Raw genomic sequence first — 21,053 nt, 5'->3', positions numbered from 1 at the left:
AAATTTAAATTGAAAAACATTGAAAAGAGACATGTATAAAATGTTTATGAACAACAAAACAAAACAAAAAATGCATCAAATCTGAAAGCCAACAACGTACTAAATATGTATGTAATTTTGAATTTAGCGTTTTGGGGGTGAAATACTAATTTTTTTTGTTTAACGTGTTGCTTCATTTAAAATATGTTCTATTATATAAATTATTATTTTATTTTTATTTTATATTTGGCTTCGAGCACCCATTTCAGCTCTGTACTGCTCTTTAGTTTTTTTTGCGCATATAAAATTACATATAAAAAATAATTTTCACATCAGAATGGAATCAGAAGTACATTTTTATTTTATTTTATTTATATTTTAAATAAATAATGTGCTAAAAATCGTTTTTAGTACATCCATTCAAATATATTTGGCATCATATACATTGTACAATATCTAATTGACTATTTAATCAGAAAGTCATGTCCACATAATATTGCTTCAAGAAAAAACAAATAAAAAAAATATCAAATTTAATACTGAGAAAGTTTTTTATAATACAAACTACATTGAATCATTTAAAACAATGGTTTTATCATTAAACGTAAAGTTTTCCGTTGTTTTGGCACAAAATTTATTAAATCCCGGATTCATTACGATTAATCATATATAAAAAGGATATGTTATTTCTACCATGACTAGATTACATTGAGCAGAAGAATACTTTCTTAATTTGTGAGCAAAATTCTATAGTTTTAAAATACTGTATTAATTAAATAAATAAATAACAATTAGGTCTCGAAATGTCACACAAAATATTAACAGTAAGTATCAAACTCGTCCTCGAGCAGTTTTTAAATTTCAATCAATGGTTCTGGATGCGGAAGTAAGCTTTGCAGTTTCGATGATTGACAATTAGGTTTACACATTTAAAAATAATAAATGCTGCAAAAATATAATATATATACAAAAAGAAATAAATGATTATACTTTTTAGAGCGTTTAGTATTTTCGAGCACATTGACTACTTTTTTTATAATTAAGCTGCCAGTTTAAATTTAGTTTCAACTAGCATCTAACCATCTAAAATTATATCATTGAATTTGCTAATCTAAAAATTGTCTAATCTTAACAATCATAAATTAAATCAATCCAAAAGTTATCTTCTGAATCACTGTCATCTTTTTTATTATTCATTCAGTTTTTTTTAATACATTAATAACGATTGTCTCTTATACGTAAGATTTTTTTAAGTTACTATAAAATTATTTAATAATACATCCATTCCACATAACACACTGTTGCATGTACACAAACGTAAACACAGATATACACATTTGGTGCGTATATAAAATGGTTGTGATTTTTTTTTATATTCATGAAGATTTATTCTATTTACCACATAAAATAATACTAGAAGACGCATAAAAACAGTATTTATTTCAACATATTAAATTTAACTACAGTAGGGATGCATTGCGTTGATTACTACCTAAAAGATATATATATATATATATATATATATATATATATATATATATATATATATATTTTTTTTATAAATTGGATCTAAAATAAATTGAAAATTTAAAAGGGATAAAACAAGAACATTTTTTTTGCAATCACTAAAGCTTGCAAACTGAATGTCTTTAAATAATTTTACCGAAATGCTATTCGGAAGGGGAAGACACGTCATTATGTATTTGAGTTTTCGTGAACTTTGAGCATGTTTGAGTGAATTCTAATGGTAATTTTCCAATACAACCAAAGTAAAAGAACACACGATAATTCTGGATGTTGCCAAATTGATAATTTCTAGTCTTAGTTTAATTTTTTATTTACTAATTTAAAACTTGAATTTGAGCATTTGTTACGAAATAGATTTCAAGATGTGTGAAACAAAAGTTGCAAAACCTTTCAAATTCAAACTTAATAATTTGCATTATAATAATACTTTCTTTGGTTTACTCTTTAGCATTTAGCGAACAAAGCAAACTACATATAAAAGGGGTGTAGGATTCAAAAAGCAGTGGACAGGAAAAGTTAATTAAAAGATGTCTGCGAATTTTTGAAAAAACTGGAAAACGTATAAATGCACATTATGTCTTTATAAAACGATTCAATGATTTTTTTCTATGACAAATTAATCCAATTGTGACATTCAATATGTACATGTACGATGACGCGTATAATTTAAGTATTAAATATGTTATGGATCAATAAATTCATTGTTACAATTAAAGTTGTAACAAAAATCTTCCAGTTTTCACTATATAGTATATTTACAACGGAGATCTTTGACCGACGAATATCAGTAGATGACTGTAGACGTTATCGGGGAAAATATTATAATTGAATGAACTAATACGTCAGGTACATAATATTAATTGTTGAAATTCAAAATGACAAGTTGAAAAGTTTAAGTCTAGGCATTTATTTATAACTGACAGTTATAAATAAACGCAAGTTGATTTTGACTTTTTGGTTTAATTGGTGAATGAGTACCGTTATATAAATTCATAGTTCATATTCATAATTCATATTTTCATAATTCAAATTCATAATTCATATTTTTTCCATCGTAATAAATATTTCATACTGAATAGGCCTTTTAAAATTTTCGATGATTTTATCATTGAAGAAGTTATCTCTGATTGTTGAGAATGGAAGAGTTGGAATAAACGTGTAGCTCGTCTGCTTATAGTAGTATGAGCTACTTAAGAATTGAGTTGTTTTTGTTGTAACACATTAAATAACAAAAAAAAAAAATTGACAATACAATAAAGCATAAAACGTATAGAAAATAATAAATATTAATTCCTAAGCGTAGCTATACTGAATTCAATATTAAAATATTAAACTAATGATAAGACAGCAATAATAAGTTTTCACCTTAAAATATTTTTCTATATGTATATATTTAATATATTATATTGTTTTATTATTGTTCAACGATATGCTGAGTTGACGCGACCCAATGAAGGAGTCACAGGACGACCGGGACTGGAGGCATTCCAGAGCCTTGAGTGTTACCTATTAACATTGAATAAATTGGCATGGCTAAATATATATATATATATATATATATATATATATATATATATATATATATATATATATATATATATATATATATATATATATATATATATATATATAATCATATACATATAATACTCGTGTCTCTGTAAGTTTCATTCGGTGACCTCCTTAAAAAATCTAAACACCTATCTATGTATATATATAATAATAATTTAAAGAAACACCACAGAGTGTGAAGTATAAAATGATTAATAATTATTTATATTTTACAGAGCGCCTAAATCACAACACAGAGTGGATGCCGCATTATTTGCCGCTCGTTCATCATACGCCCTCTATATACGGCGAATCATTTGAATTTGAAGTCAAATTTTCCTATTGTTTATATAATAATAATAATCAAATAGTCTTATCTAATCACAAATAATTCAGGCTTCCATTTTTGCAAAAAACACATTTTGAAAAATATCATTTATACACATTTAAATTCATTAATACAGAAAATATGAGGTATACACATATACACATATAATATATGTATACATATACATATATATAATATTATTAGTCACAACATGCATTCCCATTTATTATAATGTTTATTTACAATTTCAAAAATCGTGCGTATTTTCCATTTGAGTTAATTCTAATATTGTATTCACTTGTTAACACATAGTAGATATCCTTTTCGATAAATGTTATTTGAAGATTAAATCATGTTCTGCAAAACAAGATTTGAACTTAAGAAGATTGTACTCCAAACTATTCAAGGGCAAAAAAAAATTAATTTAGACTAGTGTTTTATATAGACATATATTTTTGCTATGGGTTAAAAAAGAAAAGTTATGCATCATGAGACGATTTCATTAAGTGGTGGAAGAGTATTAATTTATATTTTTTATTTAATCAAATTAATGAATAATTCGTGATTTTTATAAATCAATAGGATATGGGATTTTCCTATTAAATTTCAACCATAAGTATGTACGATATAAACTGTTGAATACTCGTTAGTAAAAGATTGATTATTTTAATTTAATTTGAATAAATTATATATTTTATCTTTAATATTTTTTTCGGCTATCTGATTTAAAAAATATATAGAAAATGTTTCAGAAAAATGAAGTCACTATATAAATATAAATAATATTAATATTTATTTTTTAATAAAATTATATAATAATAGCTCTACATAGAATGTTGATGTTTTAAAACACGATTTTGGATGTAAAAGAATATCGCACATACTATATATTCAGTCAAAATCTATTTTGAATAAAATTCCCATTTTCTATTAATTACATGTAAGATGTTGTAATAGATTAATTAAATAAAGAGTCTCATCCAAGTTATATTGGTCATAATATTTTGATTAATGTATGTACATATTTGTATTTTTAATGAAAAAAAGTATATACATATGTATCATATAAATATATAGACATAAAAACAGTCAAATATTTGAGCTATACTAAATTATACCATTTTTTGTATTTTTAGAAATTTATTTTAGATTAAATAATAAAAAAAAAATTTTGCTAAATTTGTTTAATCGTATCGTTTATGCTCACATGAGTATACAAACATATGTATTCTGTTACGGAGAATGGATTTCATTGGCGAAGCATTCAATTTTAAAACGAACTCGAATGCCTTTAGGAAATTTGTTAGTGTATATCGCTGATTTGCAAATGCTAAAACATTAATATATATATATATATATATATATATATATATATATATATATATATATATATATATATATATATATATATATATATATATATATATATATATATATATATATATATATATATATATATATATATATATATATATATATATATATATATTTATATAGGAAAATATTACATATACCCATACTCACACAATAGTACTGAATAGATAATGAAAATAACGTTTTAAAATATAAATTATTTATATGTATATTTGTTTAATTAGGTACAGTAAAAAAATTACAGGGGCCATAGATCTGGAGGCTAGTCTATATTGAAATGTTGATTGAGGAAATGTAGATGAAATTATGAAATAAATCTTGGAAAGTGTCTTTAAATATGCGAAGATTAATTTTTTAAATCAACTGAATCTAAATCCAGACCTTTTGGCCTCGTTATATCTTTTGAATGTTTAATATATTTTGCCCTTTTAAGATAATATTTAATTTTAATTTCGTTATGGTAAAGGCACTTGTGTTAGCAATGGAGGATAAAATTTTGAATCGTGATTATTGCATTAATTTGTTTACGAATTTTAATAATGTCTTGATATATACTTTCTTGCGTTATTTTATTATTAAGTGGATGGATTTAATTTCTGAAAAATTTAAATTTTGAATAATTTGTAAAATATAATCATTTTTACGTAAAGGGTATGGGCATACACAATATGATTTTATATTTAAAGAATAAACAATCACAATAACTTATGGACTACTACTAAATTTTCCTGAAGGATCAGCTGAATTATTTTTGATTATTATATGTATGTCATAAAAAAAGTTCGAAATATACATACATCACGCCAAAAAGATATCGTTCAACCTTAACATTAAGTGTCTGGGAATAGTTAATATTTACAAATTTATTTCATTTCATTTTTAGAGTATTATTATATATTTTGTTTATTTATCGAAGATTTTATAATATTATTTATTTACAGATAACCCTGATTTTTTCTTTGGAAAGTAATGTTATTGTAAAAAATTATTTTCATTCATCTATCAATAATATCAGTGTCTCTTTACTGTACAATTTTAATATATTAGATTATGATCACACATGCTTAAACGGTGAATATATTTAAAACTATGCAATTAATTTCTGTTTTTTGTGAATCAAAAGCATACAATGAATAAGATAATATATTCTTCAATATGAAATATTCAACGTATGAGAATTTAGTGTTTTTTTTCACCAATGTATAAAATACATAAGCTGATTTTCAAATGCTTATATATTGTATACATAAGCGTTCGAATTAAAGAGTTTACGGTGGATTCGTTCACTAAAGAGTCGACTGATTTATTGTAGATAAAGTAATCGTTTATGATTGTCAATAAAAATCAAATTTTGGATGGATTTTATATTCACATATACACGTTTTAATCATTAGTAAATTTTAAGCCATGAAAAATGTTATTGAAATTTTGAATTGTTTTTATTTTTGTGACCATTTATTTATAAAACGTGCATATGTAAAGTGAATTTGTCCAATTTTTTGTTAATAAATTGGGGAGGGGGAGGGGTTATCAAAGTATTAAATTTCGTCAACAGTAACATCTACTATGAGAGTAAAAGTATATTAATAATCATCTGTTAATTGATTTAATTATTGAGTTGAAACTTAATAGGATAAAATTAAATGATATTTTGAAAAGTAGATTGAAAATAGATGTTACTGTATGTTTGAAATCCATTGATTTAATTGAACGATTTTAATGTAATACGGTTTAAGATTTTTTTAAAGTACTAAATTGTGTCTTATGAAAAAAAATATGACAGCACAACCATGTATATATATATATATATATATATATATATATATATATATATATATATATATATATATATATATATATATATATATATATATATAAATAACTATAATATATAAATATAATGCAGTGGGTCCTCACATTGATAACAGAAATTAATTAGAATAATTAAGATTTATCAATAGAGTTGGTAATAGTTGGTAAAATGTACATGACTATTAAAATACGTTTAAAAGAATAAAGTACATATAAATAGATAAAAATAAATTAACTATTAAATTCAACTGAAGTTTTAACTGATTTTTAATATTAAAGTCGTTTTATTCACTATAAAGTATATATAGTGACTTAATTTATATCACACATAGTTAACATGTAATATTGGCATTATAAATGTAATTTGGCCGCTTTTGAAATGAATTATTTTGAGCGTAGATTCTAGGATCGAGATAAAAAGCAATAAATTTACAAATACATAGCTAATAAAATGTAAACAGTAAATTATTTTAACATTTAACAATATAGCCAATTAAAACTAAAAGGAAAAGAATTTAAACGTGAAACAACCGTGTCCCGAGTTACTACAATACATAAGTATAATAAAAAGTCATACTTCTATATAAAAATATCACTTGGCACCCGTAAACTCAGTGAAAGATTTATATTCTTTTAATAGTATAACCAGTGCCATCGTAATAGGGTATTCGTATTCGGATAATTGCCTAGGGTCTCCGTTTGGGTAGAGACCTATTAGTTCAAATTTTGAAATGTCTTACGACGACACTCAGTCTAAAAAGATTGTCCATCCATTAAAAAAAGTGTTAATAAAAAAATGCGAGTGCAAAGTGATATTATAATAATGTATCACTACTTTCATATACACAACCTACCATGGTTTAATAATTTATACTCTTTATGGCAAACAGTTAAAGTTTTAGATTGATATGTTTGAAATATTCAGCGTTTGCTTTCACTGCAAGTTATTATAATTCGCTGTATATTTAACTGACCGGCGAGATCATCAGTTAATAATAATTTATTTTTAGGCAAAATTATTTTTATCACTACAGTTTTTTTATCACGAAGTATCACTAGAATAATAATATAGTGCTAAGTGTTTCTGAAAAATTTAGTTCTTTAATTAAAATTTTGAATCTCGTTAAAAATATTTTATTATGCGGGTTTATATTGTATCTACAATTTGTATGAAAAAATAGTATTTTTTCCGAAATACTTATATGTGGCTTAAATTTCCGTATGTTTATTTTATTGTAGGTGAAAATATTTTTTTCGAAGAATTTTTTACAACTTTATAAAAACGTAATTTTGAGATCAGAAAAAATATGTAAATCGGTAATAGGATAACGTCTGATTGTAGTATATTTTATATATATAAATATTATGTAGGTACTTAGAAAAATAAATACAAACACACATGTACATCATGCATATACAAATTGAAATAATGCGGATGTGTGTATTATGCTAAGAAAATATATAGAATATGTATACCTACATATAATATATAATAATAATATATATTTACATATATTTTTTCTGATTAACACACTTGTGATAAATGAGATGATATAAAACAAGGTAAAACGACACAAAACACTAGAAAAGATACCAGGAGAGTATTTTATACAGATAGTTTTGTGGTGAAAAAAATACAAAAACAAACAAAGCTTAATGTTCATGTATGTAGAGTTAACAGGCAATTGGATACATGTTAGGCAGGATAATTTTGGGATTGAGCAGACATGTCCTATTGCTGCATTTTGGAATGACTATCAGGTGAGGCTTGGTGTTTGTCTTCAAGCGATATGGTTCTGTCACATCTGTCCATTTTAGGCCTTTTTGAGTCAGCGTCGGGAGGTCGGTGGGATTTCATGTGAGCACTTCGACTTTTTACTTTGTTAAACACTCTGAAACAGACATCAAATGTCATTTCTATAAATCTAATAACACAACAGTCACTAGTACATGCTAACTATACCCCTTTACTACGGATCTGTGCGAGTTGTATTTAATATACCTACATAAATGCATTCAACGTGTGTATGTATAACTATTTTTTTGTACAGTATTTGTTCGTGTTGGTAATGACAAGAAACTTACTTTCCACAAAGCTTACAAGGGAATTCGTCACCACTATCAGTAGCTGGTGTACTTGGAGGCGTGCTCGGTGATCGACCAATTCCTCTTCCGCTGTTGCTCCATCTTGACCAACCCTGCTAATGTGAAAGGCGGGTAGCATTTAAATTTAAAATTTTAAGTTCGGTTTCAATTAAGAAATTGACTGTTTGATGTTGGCAGTAAATACATTATTTTTCATTGTAAAATAAATACCTGATTTGCTATACGTTCTCCTATTCTATCTGGGCTCCAAGATCTCAAATAAAGAGATTTGTAATCTTTTGTAACCTTCTTCCAAAAGTAATAAAATTGAATACACTGTTTACTGTTTTTCGTTCCAATCTATAACAAAAACAAATAGGTAATTGAATACAAATTTAAAGGTAAATTTGGTCATTCATTTATTTTGCATTTGGTTTACATCTTTGACTATCAAAAGGATTTATAAATAATATTTTATTATAATTCATTTACTTGTTTGGATATTTTATAAAAGTCTTTGTCATTTTCTCTTAGGCCGGCAAGGAAATTTTCTACTTCATCTGCAGTCCACCTTTCTGAATTATAAGTGGTGGATGTTTGAGCTTGGCTCATGAGGCACAGAGTGGCTGCGTGAATATCACCACCACATTTTCCGAGCACTTCTAGAGCATGTTCACGCGAATGTCCTCCGACGGGCATCGCAGCACACATTGCTAGCTCCATAAACATTCTCACTGTAATAAAAACAATAAAATCTTATAAGAATCATGATGAACTATTGTCACAAGTATACATATGTACACATGTGATATCATGTCGATAGTTACCTTCGTTGTCATCTAATGTGTCGTTGATACCAGGATCCCACAACAAATGTTCGTAGCTGGGATCGTGATCAAACTTCACATCTTCGGTCACTTTTTCAGGCATAGAGGCCTGAAACTGTGACCCAAGGTTGATTTTCGGCGATTTCTTTTCTTCGTTTTCGTTTTTAATCGTCTCGAGTAGTTGATGTGAACAGAATGATGACATACCTGAAATGTTTGGTATTTAAATTATTCACAATCAATTTAATTCCACGAAATACAAAAGGTGGAGAAACCGAAATATTTTAGAATGCTTTCTGAAAATAGCGTTCTGAAATATGTCAGTCGTCTCTTTGTTTGAACATTATGATCCTAGATATTTACCATTCGGATTTATTTCGTTGTATAATCCAGGAGCTGACCTCGTGGGATTTAACATGGGGGGAGGAGTGTAATAGTCCTCATTGTTACTTTTTAATCTCGACTGGTGTTGTCCTTGAAAGAAAGTCCCCGAGGCTTCAGACCGCGGCCTCTTCCTTGAAGTTCTCTGAGGACTTGCTGGTATGCTGTTAGGACTTAAAAACACATCCGACAACGACTCTTTGATCGGTTCCACTTCGACTTTCAATGAAGTGATTATCTCATTACTGGACAGTTCACCGCTGATGTTTTGCTGATGTTGAGGAGTTTGACTAGCCGATTTGATGACGCCTTCTTTCAAATCTTGAATTTGAGGGATACTCTCTTTGGATATGATCTGATGGGCTGCTCCAGCCGTCAACCACGAAACTGGAAGTTGATTTGACGCTGCTTGGATGAGCTTATATTCACCGTTGGATTCCACTAGGATACCCGTCAGATTCGGATTGTTCAAATCGATCGGACCGTGACTGATGATTTTATACGATTGATATCCGCTGAAGTCAAATTTCTTCTTGGCGGCGAAGTCTTTAGGACTACTCGACAGGAGGGGATCGTCTGAATTTGGCATCATGTGAGACTGGAGCGTTTGTATCACCTGCCTGGGAAATGTGATATTTCCTGTCGGTATGAAAGTCTGAGTACACGGATTACCTGGTTGTGTCGATAAAGGTGAAGGTAAAGGTGTGACACAAATCGGAGATTGAGGAGGAGGAGACGTATTACTCAAACTGTACATATCTAAGGTGTCTCCGTGGACTATACTTTCTCCAGGCAAGACTTCTTCCAAAGCTTCTTCGACTTCTTCAGCGCTAGACATGGTCGTTGTGAAAAAAGCAGCCGAAAGGGGTGAACTAGTGTTCCTTACTTCATCAACATCGGTACCGTGAGACAGGACAGGCTCAATATATGAATCTGTAGTATGTACAGTAGCTGGCGGAGATAAGATAGGTAAACTTTGTAAAGGACCTTGACTGATCGATGGAGATTGAGCCTCGTGACTGGCAGGAGGGGTGGGATAAGTGAAACTAGGCGAATCGTGGTATTTCAACGGGGAAGGCAGTGGCGAAGGAGCTGATAGTCCTACGTGCGGCGAGTTCGCATACATTATGTACTCCTTTTGAAATCCGAGCACGTCCTTTGTGTTGGAATTACTTTCAGCGACTGACGAGTGGTAAGTGCTGAAGTCAGCCAAACTTTCCGGAAGGGGTGAATTCAAAACCGCTTGCAGCTGTTGATTTACCGGATATTGTATTGGCGGCTGATTTTGAAGCGAAGCTGTAACGCTCGCATAATCTTCTAACGTTGCCAAGTCGTCTAATTGTTCGGAGGTACTCGTGAACTGAAAATAATAAGAAATTGTTACCAATTAACATGAGTTTTTTATAGATCTATAGCTACTATGTAATATATATTACTAATACTATTTTCAAAACAAGTGTTTCCAGATTATAGGTAGGTTAATACATAATATTTAATAGCCTCAATGTATAATATATCTACATGTGAATTTAACTCACTTGGAGTGTGTCAGAGGATGTTTGTTGTAGAAGAATGGCAGGATCCTGCACTTGATAAACATCATTCTGAAGAGTTGGTGAAAAATATCCACCCTCGTCAGATTGAAAGGACATGCTGGTGAGAGTGAACTCTCCTTGCTGGAAACTCAACTGCATGGGTTCAGACGGTGGTTGGCCAGGATCCGAAGCTGATCTTCTCACGGAGACCTGAATAATAGATTTCAATCAGAGCATTGTTCACTTTGTGAAAGGTGATAGAGAAAAATAATTCATTACCTTAGTGCCTCTTTTGAGTAGTTCTATAAGGGTAGCGTCTTTGTGTGGGGTGGCAGCTGTAACTGGTGGGGGTAGGAAGTCTGGTGTCGCAGGCTTTTTTACTGCAACACTAACAGTTGATTGAGTTGCCACTGCTTGGGGTGGTGGAGGTGGTGCCGGAGCTACAAAAGCCGTTCTATTTCCATTTCCAGAACACAACACGGTTGTAGTGGCATCGCTTGTACTCACTGAAAATAAATTACGGTCTGAGACTCGTTGCTTATTTAATCGATTTGAGTAGAATTTGCATAGCACATACCTTGTGGTGCTGCTCTTCTACTGATGATCTTCTCTTCTATTAAAGCTCGCACCGAAACTGAGGCGGTTTGCAACGGAGGACCAGTCGGCTCTTTCTTTTCCGTCTTTTTGTTTTCAGTCTCCTGTTAATACCAAAAATAATTAGAGCATTTTTTACGGCATGTTAATGAATAGAGCAGTGTATGGAATTTACCTTTTTGAAATATCCTCCATGTAGTCGCATGTGTCCATTCAGAGCTGGTATGTTTTTAAATCTTCTGTGACATAGGTTGCATTCTACCGGTCTTGGTTCAGGTGGAAATCGTGTCAGTCCTCCTGGCAAACTGCGAAGTGCGCTTGAGGGTCGTTGTTGATTCTGTTGTGCCTATAAAGGCAAGGAAACATTAGCATAACATCGATACTATAATAATACAAATTTATAAATGCTTAGAATATATGTAAGAGTAATGACTATTTTAAAATAGATGTGTGTATTAATGTTGACCGTTGATTCTTGCTACTGGTAACATTTTTTTATGAATGTTATATTTTTGATTTTAGAAAATTTAATTTAATATTCAACAGTCGCTTCGAGGCGAGTCCTTATATTTTCTAAAAAGCATTGAAGCAACGATGCGCAAATTTAATGAAAATAAAATATTATTTCTAGTGAATGTTTACTTTTGTATTAAATGTTTTCCTTTCAATATTCTACGTACATATTCATACGTATAAATAAGCAGATACGACTTGGAGGTGGAACATTTCAGTTGAAATATTCCCACAGAAATAATTTAGAATGCGTCAGTGTGCGAGAGGCTTTTAGCCTTTTGGTGCTGCATCTTTTCTGCAGAAGCAATTAATTAACTCGTCTCTACCTCCATTATTTCTTCCCTCCATTTTCTTAGCGGGCATATCTTTTCAAATCCATTCTCTAGTCGAAGAGAAGAAAATTTCGCAGCCCATGAAGGTATTTGTATATATATATATATATATATGTATATATATGTATTTATATAATATAAAATAGATTAGGTTTTAGGAAACACTTTTCAGGTGTATGTAAGTATTTCATTTATAATAATAATAACTATATATAAATATAATATGTGTACATACAATAAAACGTTATCTATAATTTTTAATATCTTCGCAGTGTTTAGAGTATGCAAATTTTTAGAATATGCAAAAAAATTAAGATTTTTTTAATGTTTGAACGCTATCTGCTTTAACAAAGGCTTTTATTCGCTTTATTTTTTATATAAAGTTATATATAATATAACTTTTATGTCTAATTTAATCTAAAAATCTCGTAAATTCACTTATATTAAAAAAATGCTATTATGCGTAATTTTTTAGAACGATTTCAAATTCACCTACATATGTGAACAGCATTTCACAACCGTAAAAATAAAAGTGAGACATTATAAAGGTCGATAAAACAGTTTCCGTTCTTGAAAATTGCGAAAAGAAAATTATATTCATGAGATTTTCAGTCAGTTTAACTGTACATTGTCTATGTACATAGAAAGGCTTGCAAACAAACAGAATAGTATAGTACCACCACCCAGCTTTTTCGTCGTTTTCGTGATTTTGAAAACGTATATATATATATGTATATGTATGTATATACAATATATAGAAAAAATATACTACCTTTATACAATATGTATGTCATATTATATAAGAAAAACAATACAGTTTAAATTTCCTACAGTCAGTCGGCAGACGAGGCTTAAAAAAAACATTATGTTTTGATAAATTGAAATTTATCAAAAATAAAAATCTTTGCTTATTTTATTTCTGAGTCCGCGAAATCTATTTTTCTTTTGAATCAATTTGAAGATTTGTTTTTTTATCGATTCCATTATTTATTGATGATCACCTTAGTCGTAATTATGTCACCGAAGGGTTGCCCTACTTTTTAATTACCTACGGTGTTTTGAAAATGTACACGTTCATATCTTATAATTTTATTTTTATAAATTTTATTTTTTCTTTACAACAATTTTTGCCGCCCCCCAAATCTGCCACTCCGGGCAAATGCCCGTCTTGCACCCCCTGAATCTGGGTCTGTATAATACATGTACGTAAAAGGTTTTTGCTAGGTGAGTGACTAGTGTAGACGATTTTGGCAAAGTTCGCTAACAAGAGGCCCGCTGCAAAGGTTTAGAGACGGAATAGTCCTAAAATTGAATTAAAATATAATATGTATATTGAAAGGGGTAAATGTGTGAATGTGTGCGGGTGTGTTAATATCAATGGTGTGTGGGTCACGCAATAATGCCCTGTTTGTAGCAGCAGAGCTCGTTATGGGAAAATTATTGCAGTGCGCCAGAGGTCCCAAATGGGGTCTTGTGTGCCACCTACGAAACCCTTCTGGTTTTCAGAAGAATTCCTGAATTACTGAAAGCGATAACGACAATGTAACTATAAAACGAAAATAATACATCTCGCTGTATACGTACATACGTATGTACATACATATATACGCGAGCAAGAAGAAAAATGATCAAGGAAGAGAATTGAAAATTTTGATCTGTACTTTAATCTGTGCGTGTTTTGGATTTAATTAGAATTTATAAGGAGGGTGTGGTGAGTGGTTGCCGGGTCGAAAGCTGCAGGTGGTCTTGATGATGAGGTCGAGAGCTACGATTATTGCGGTGACCCCACGTTTTGCAAATTTATGTATACCGTTGCTAACACATTGCAATCTTGAGCTCTACGTACAAAGTCTGGGGAAAGTATTCAATTTCGTCTTTCTTTTTTTCGCCTCACTTCTTTAATATCATCAATAAACATTTATTTAAATTGCTAAATTATATATCGTGTTTATACTTTTGTTTTTATGGAATTCCATAAAAAAAAAACAAATCAAAAAGAATGTTTTTCTTAAAATATATAAAAAATATATATTCTTAAAAAATAATATATATATATATATATATATATATATATATATATATATATATATATATATATATATATATATATATATAATTTTTCATTCATTTACATTAAATTAAACGAATATAAAAAAATTAAATAGTATTGAATTCATTAAATTTAAATAAAAAATTAGAAATATTCTATATACAAAATCGTTCGGTGATGAAGCAATGAAACAAATCGTAAAACCGTAAATCGCAAATCGTAAAGCCGGGTTCGATCCCGTGATCTCGATTAAAACTAATTTATTTCGAGTATTATCTGTAATGCTGCTGGTCAAATTTGGATATCTGTGACTCCATGTCGATCGTTTCCTATCAGAGTTCGCCAATTTATCTGATTTCATTGTTGAAACGTTCCTTCATCAAATTGGCAAAAACCATCCTACCACTATTTGAATACGATTTCAAAATTTATAATCTATAAATTTATATATCTTCAAGTTTAATAACATATATGTATATCGCTCGGGAGCAACCCGTAATGTCATCATGGGAAAATATGAAATTAAAGAAATATTATATACATATGGTATACATATGTAGTATATAATATAAAACATTAAATAAAATTTTTATTTAAGCAATTATTTTATTTAACTAAAACAGTTGAAAGTAACATTATAAAAAAAGTCATCATATCCAATTCTATATTTTACATTGCATTTAAAAAATTCAAATAAAAAATATTCAGCAAAAGTTCTCTCGATTGAACCAATCTCAAATTCAAAGCCAACACGAACGCAAAGAAAACAAAATCAAATATTTGCAAAGACTGATCGACTTTTCGCGACGAAATAACAGCTGAACGGTGCTATCAATATTGAAATTGAAAACATACGCGAAATATGTACATACTGTTACGTGTTCGTTCGAATGACTCATTTTGCATGTAAATAAATTAACGAAGAAATTTCCATACGCGCATCGAAAATTGTATTTTCTACGCTCGGAAAATTTATTTTTACCTTGGGCCTGAGAAAAGTGGGCGTGTGGAACAGTTCCGAAATCCAGTGATCCATCCTCGGCGTATCATACACAAACATGTGTATGTTAGATATTAGCACAAAAAGACAATAATTCACAAATTACATCCATTTGATTTGTTGCGTGGTTTTTGCGTCCCGTTCGCGATAAATCAGCCCATACATTTTCATTCTGAACGAAACGGAACGTTATATGCAAATGCATTCGATATGTACTCGTAAATTAAAATGCGAAACTGAATAAAGGCGTTACGGGTACAATTTAATTTAATTATTGTGTGTTTTCCGGACGAGGCCGTGTGTCGTGGAAAGCTCTCGGTTAACTGAAGGGATTCGATCGCGATCACTTTGCCAATGTCTCCTCGTATTAAATGTAAACTTAAGGGCTTTGCAAAAAAAAAAAACGTTAAGTTAGTAGACGACTTGAATGGTCAGTTTGACCCTTGCGAACCGCGAGATTTAAAAGGGGATCACCAACATTTTTCAAACAATGTTGTCGTCTTTAAGCACATTTCATTAAAAATAAAATATAATAAATCAATATTTAAGATAGCATATATGCGAATCGGTACTTTATATGAGCCGTTATCTTTAAAAGTGTTTTTGTTCGACAATATTTAAAAATACTGGTAGCCAGTAATAGGTTTATTCTCTTTTTCCAAGATTCTGGACATATTGAATTGATAACAATTTGTGAATTAAATCAAACAGGAATAGTATTTTTGGAACAGAAAATTGGAATTCCGCCACTTACAAATATAACGACTTGTATAAAAAATATAATATCCATACAATGTACTATTTTTATTACCATCATATAAAACTGTAAGAACATCTTTACATACAAAGGATACGCCTTTGAAAAAGGTTGATTCGGCAAAGATCGGTTTTGTTAAGCAAATGAATACACTCAAATTATAAATACAAATATAAATTATATATGTACACAACGAATACAAATTATATGTATATAAAATAATACTTAAGTTGGATATAAAATGTTTTCGACCCCCATCTGAATTCTCACGAGCGCATTTCGGATGAAACATGTGCACAATGAGCTTTGTGCAAGAATTAAAAAAAATCACAGATCAAAAGAGAAGGGAAGGAACTTGTTGCACAGGATTGAACGAGGTGTAAATACTACCTATGAACGAGCAAATCATCCGAATCATTCCATTTTCCTTCCACAGATAAAACATTCGGACGAATGGCTCGAGTATAGGATTTAATAATATTGTGCAAAACTTGCCAAAGAAAGTGTTACAAGTGATCGTTTTTTTTTTGACAATTATGCAACAACGCCACATTGTAACTCGTGCACAAATATATGTACATACATATGAATACGTATGTATGTGCGTATGTACATATGCATATTACATACATTGTTTCCACATATTAATCACGGAACAATAGGTATTAATCATCTAATAATAACAGTGCTTGTTATCTTCGATATACATACATATGCATTATGAACATACATATGTATGTATATGTATATTCTAGTAAAAAAACGAATTTCTCGGTAAATATTGTGAAAGTGTTACATTTGGTAAATTTTTTTCAATTGGTTATTATTATTTTTTTTTGAAATTGGCGTCTAGACGTCTGGCACGAACTGAATTGCGATTCAACGAAGTTCATTATGAAATACAAGTTATTAATTCCTTGACTACAAATCTGTCTGAATGAAATTCGTAAACAATAAGCCAAGCAATGAGGTGAATATTTTGATCGATTTTCCAGAAATGATGTTTGAATACACCAATACACCAGCCTCATAAAGAGAAAATAATTATGTTATATTTAGCAAGATAAATTTGCTTGGCAACACATTTGAAATTTACGCAAAAGAATATTAAAGTATATGTACTTGAATTTTATTCCTTTTATATCATACTAGCTTTATTACCCGGCTTCGCTAGGTATTTGTAATATAAACCGCTTAAACATGACTAATCTAATAGTAAACATTTTATTAAATTTATTTGAATAGTTTTATTTTATATAAATTTATTTCAATACTCTTTTGTTTTTTTATTAAATTTACTGTCACGAACAAACAAACATATGTGTATATAGTAAGTCTCTTATAAAAAATTATATGTACACCCCCGGGGTCTGCGCCCCCTAGGGGGCGAAGCCCCCTAAGACTCTGCCTTCGGCGTCTGCGCTCCCTAGGGCTTCGCCCTCGGCGCCTACGCCCCCGGGAACTTCGAATCCTTTGAATCGGAAAAAAAGCGAATTATTTGTTCGATGAAGTCAGAACAATAGACTATTGACGAAAAATACGTAGGTACATAAATACATACATATACGAACAAACTTTAGTGTTTTATATAGTATATATGTATTTTTTTTCGATACTTCATTGAGAGAGGTAGACAAAAAAAGGAAGAGATAATGATCAATTAGTTGATAATAATCTGTGCAAAATTTTCTCGATAAGTGATGTTTGAAATTATTAACAATTTCTTTGATTTTGTTTGGGGATTAAAGTTTTTATGTAAAATTAGATCCAATTTAATCCTGTTGCATGTTCATATGTATGTATGTATGTAAGTACCATAAAATCATTCGTTCTGAATAAATACTAATTACGTTATATTTGAAAGAAAATTTTAAATGAAATGATTTTGTGGGATTACTTTGATTTGATACAATTGAAATAAATTCGCATCGAGCTATAATTGATTTTGAGGAAAATTAAATATGTATGTATGTATATACAGATATGCATTACTATTTTATGTAAATGCATTGGTGTACGGATATTGAACTAGTAACCGTGGGAAAACTATTACAAACGAGGGATGGTTAGCCCTTACAGAAATTCGCAGACTATCATCGTCAGAAACCGTATCAAAATAATTCCGTTACCTACCCGCATATGTACTATGTTCGTATGTATACATACGAATTATGCACATACGAAACGTCGACTTTTCTTTTTTTGAATTCTCGTTAATCTGTCAAAATATATCATAATCAACTCAATTAAGCTGCAATAAATGAATATTGAGCTTTTTTTTTAATACTTAAACATTTTAGAAAATTCTTTCAAGATAAATGGATTGTTTGAAGGCACAGAACATTGTTTAAAATCAATAAAATGAAATTTAAAATCAATGAAATGCATAAAACGATACATGTCTTTATTCTTTATTAAAATGTGAAAATAAATTCCAAATGATATTGTTCGAATATAGTGGGATATTGTAATTAGTATTGAAATTGATGTTATGGGGTACGCATACGCATGAATATGGTAGAGAACGACAATTAATCCATTAAGATATGAGTAGAATAGCGAGATTGCACTGCAAATAGGTCCGATAAACCCATATACATAACAATGGGGACAGAGGGAAGCTAAGAGGAAACCGGTTGACCACCCCACTGGACATGAGCTGCTGCTTCTCCGAGGGTTGCATTAGGATGGTGCGCAGATATGTAGCATCTTCAGGGCATTCAAATTAGCATCACGCAGTCACAATTAGAATCACTTTTAACTCTAGTTAAATATACTTGATGCTTAATTTTCTCGCTAATTGTAAGTGAAATAATATTTTCATTTATTTATAAAACGGGATATATTTATTTTCTTTGATAATGGACCTTAAAAGCGGCCTATTCGTAAATAATAGGATTATTAATTTGGCTAATGATAAATTTTAAAGTTTTTCTTAGAAATAATGGAATATGAAAAATTAAATCTGTAAGACAAAATGTTTTAATTAAAATTTTAATGAATATGAAATTCAGTGTAAGATTTGATTAATTGAAATACGTATCTATGTATTTATATTTGAAATACTGAGAATAAATGGTTTAATGGTGAGATATTCTTGAGGTCCGAATTTTAACCAGAACTGTGTATGTGCTAACTTAATCTTATGACCATGAAGAAACATTTATCAAATTATAGTTAATAAGGACTTTTATCGAGGTCCAGTTTAAGTCCCCTGAAGAAGAGCGGCATTGATCGATTTTAGCTCGTAATGGAATCCGTCCCGTTCTCCCCCTTTTACTCCTTGGTTTGTGATATTTGATTAGGAGCAGCCAGGTTTGCAAGTTCCTAGCGCAGCTCGTCGTTTTGCAAACAGCTCGTCTGCAGACGCTCTCTCACCTCTCTCCCTCGGTCCTTCTGGGATGCAAATAGAGAGCTGCTCCTGAGGCGTTATCCTGCATAGGACATTCGTTAGACAAAATCCTACATACACCGAATCATTTGTGAAAGCGTCTTCAATCCACGTACATATATACATACATACATATGTATGTACATTGTACATACACAACGGTGATAAGACATGATCAATATAATTAAAGGTAAATCAAAATCCGAAGGTGTCAACCATAAGACTTCGTGTTCTATGAGATTTGTTCGATGAGTATTTTAAAAGCTTGCTTTTCACTTCGCTTGTGAGAAGTAAGCTAGAGTATAATGCGATTGTGTGGAATCCGCATGAAGCAAATTACTCTCTGATGATTGAGAAAGTGCAAAAAGCATTTCTTCGTTTCCTATATAGGAAAGAATATGGGTATTACCCATATCTCTACCCCACTCCTTTCCTTTTGGGCATGCATGGGTATAATTCCCTTGAACTTCGGAGAAACTTCTCATTAATTCGTTTCGTTCTCCTGCTCTTACGTGGTAATACGTCATGCCCGTTGTTGCTGGAGCAGTTGGGACTTTATGTCCCTAATCACTATGTGCGTGGTAGACATCATCATTTGCTGGCTGTACCTCCTGCCCGCACAGTTATTTTTCGAATGGCTCTTATTCCAAGAGCTATTCGACTTCTTAATGAAATCGTTGCTGCCGAGACTGAATGTGATATTTTCCACCTTAGTGAGCGTAAATAGTCGGAAATTACTCTAACCCATTTATCTGGTAGTCTGCGCTCATCATTGTTTTCATGATTGATTGTGATTTATGAGTGAAATTTTGAAATTTTGAAACTCTCTTCCATTTGGGCCTTACAGGGATGTTTTGTATTTGTAGTTGTTTCTTACATATTTATTGGAACTGGCTGTAGGTGCAAGGCATTCCTTATGCTATATTTTTTATTTGATATTTTTACTTTATCTGTTATTATTAAATGCTATTTTTTATGTTTATGTATGGATGTGTTTATGTTTATGTTCAAATGTAT

General features: G+C 30.2%; 1 protein-coding gene across 1 annotated transcript in view; it reads right to left on the bottom strand.

Moving 5' to 3' along the window:
* Nucleotides 1–8,179: 8,179 nt before the first annotated feature.
* LOC143910313 (uncharacterized) overlaps nucleotides 8,180–21,053 on the bottom strand; it is a 157,751-nt gene continuing 144,877 nt past the window's right edge. Inside the window, exons 12-21 of the mRNA XM_077428730.1 lie at nucleotides 12,169–12,339; nucleotides 11,977–12,097; nucleotides 11,679–11,905; nucleotides 11,403–11,609; nucleotides 9,847–11,224; nucleotides 9,484–9,690; nucleotides 9,149–9,390; nucleotides 8,888–9,016; nucleotides 8,657–8,772; nucleotides 8,180–8,463 (exon numbers count right to left, since the gene is read on the bottom strand). Of these exons, the coding sequence (XP_077284856.1) occupies nucleotides 8,304–8,463; nucleotides 8,657–8,772; nucleotides 8,888–9,016; nucleotides 9,149–9,390; nucleotides 9,484–9,690; nucleotides 9,847–11,224; nucleotides 11,403–11,609; nucleotides 11,679–11,905; nucleotides 11,977–12,097; nucleotides 12,169–12,339 (2,958 nt within the window). The 3' untranslated portion in view covers nucleotides 8,180–8,303. The remainder of the gene's footprint in view (nucleotides 8,464–8,656; nucleotides 8,773–8,887; nucleotides 9,017–9,148; nucleotides 9,391–9,483; nucleotides 9,691–9,846; nucleotides 11,225–11,402; nucleotides 11,610–11,678; nucleotides 11,906–11,976; nucleotides 12,098–12,168; nucleotides 12,340–21,053) is intronic.

The sequence above is a fragment of the Arctopsyche grandis genome, chromosome 4 (assembly GCF_051622035.1).
Source record: "Arctopsyche grandis isolate Sample6627 chromosome 4, ASM5162203v2, whole genome shotgun sequence".
Classification (NCBI taxonomy): Eukaryota; Metazoa; Arthropoda; class Insecta; order Trichoptera; family Hydropsychidae; genus Arctopsyche; species Arctopsyche grandis.
Note: the sequence above shows the minus strand (reverse complement) of the source record. Positions and strands in the feature narration are given on the sequence as shown.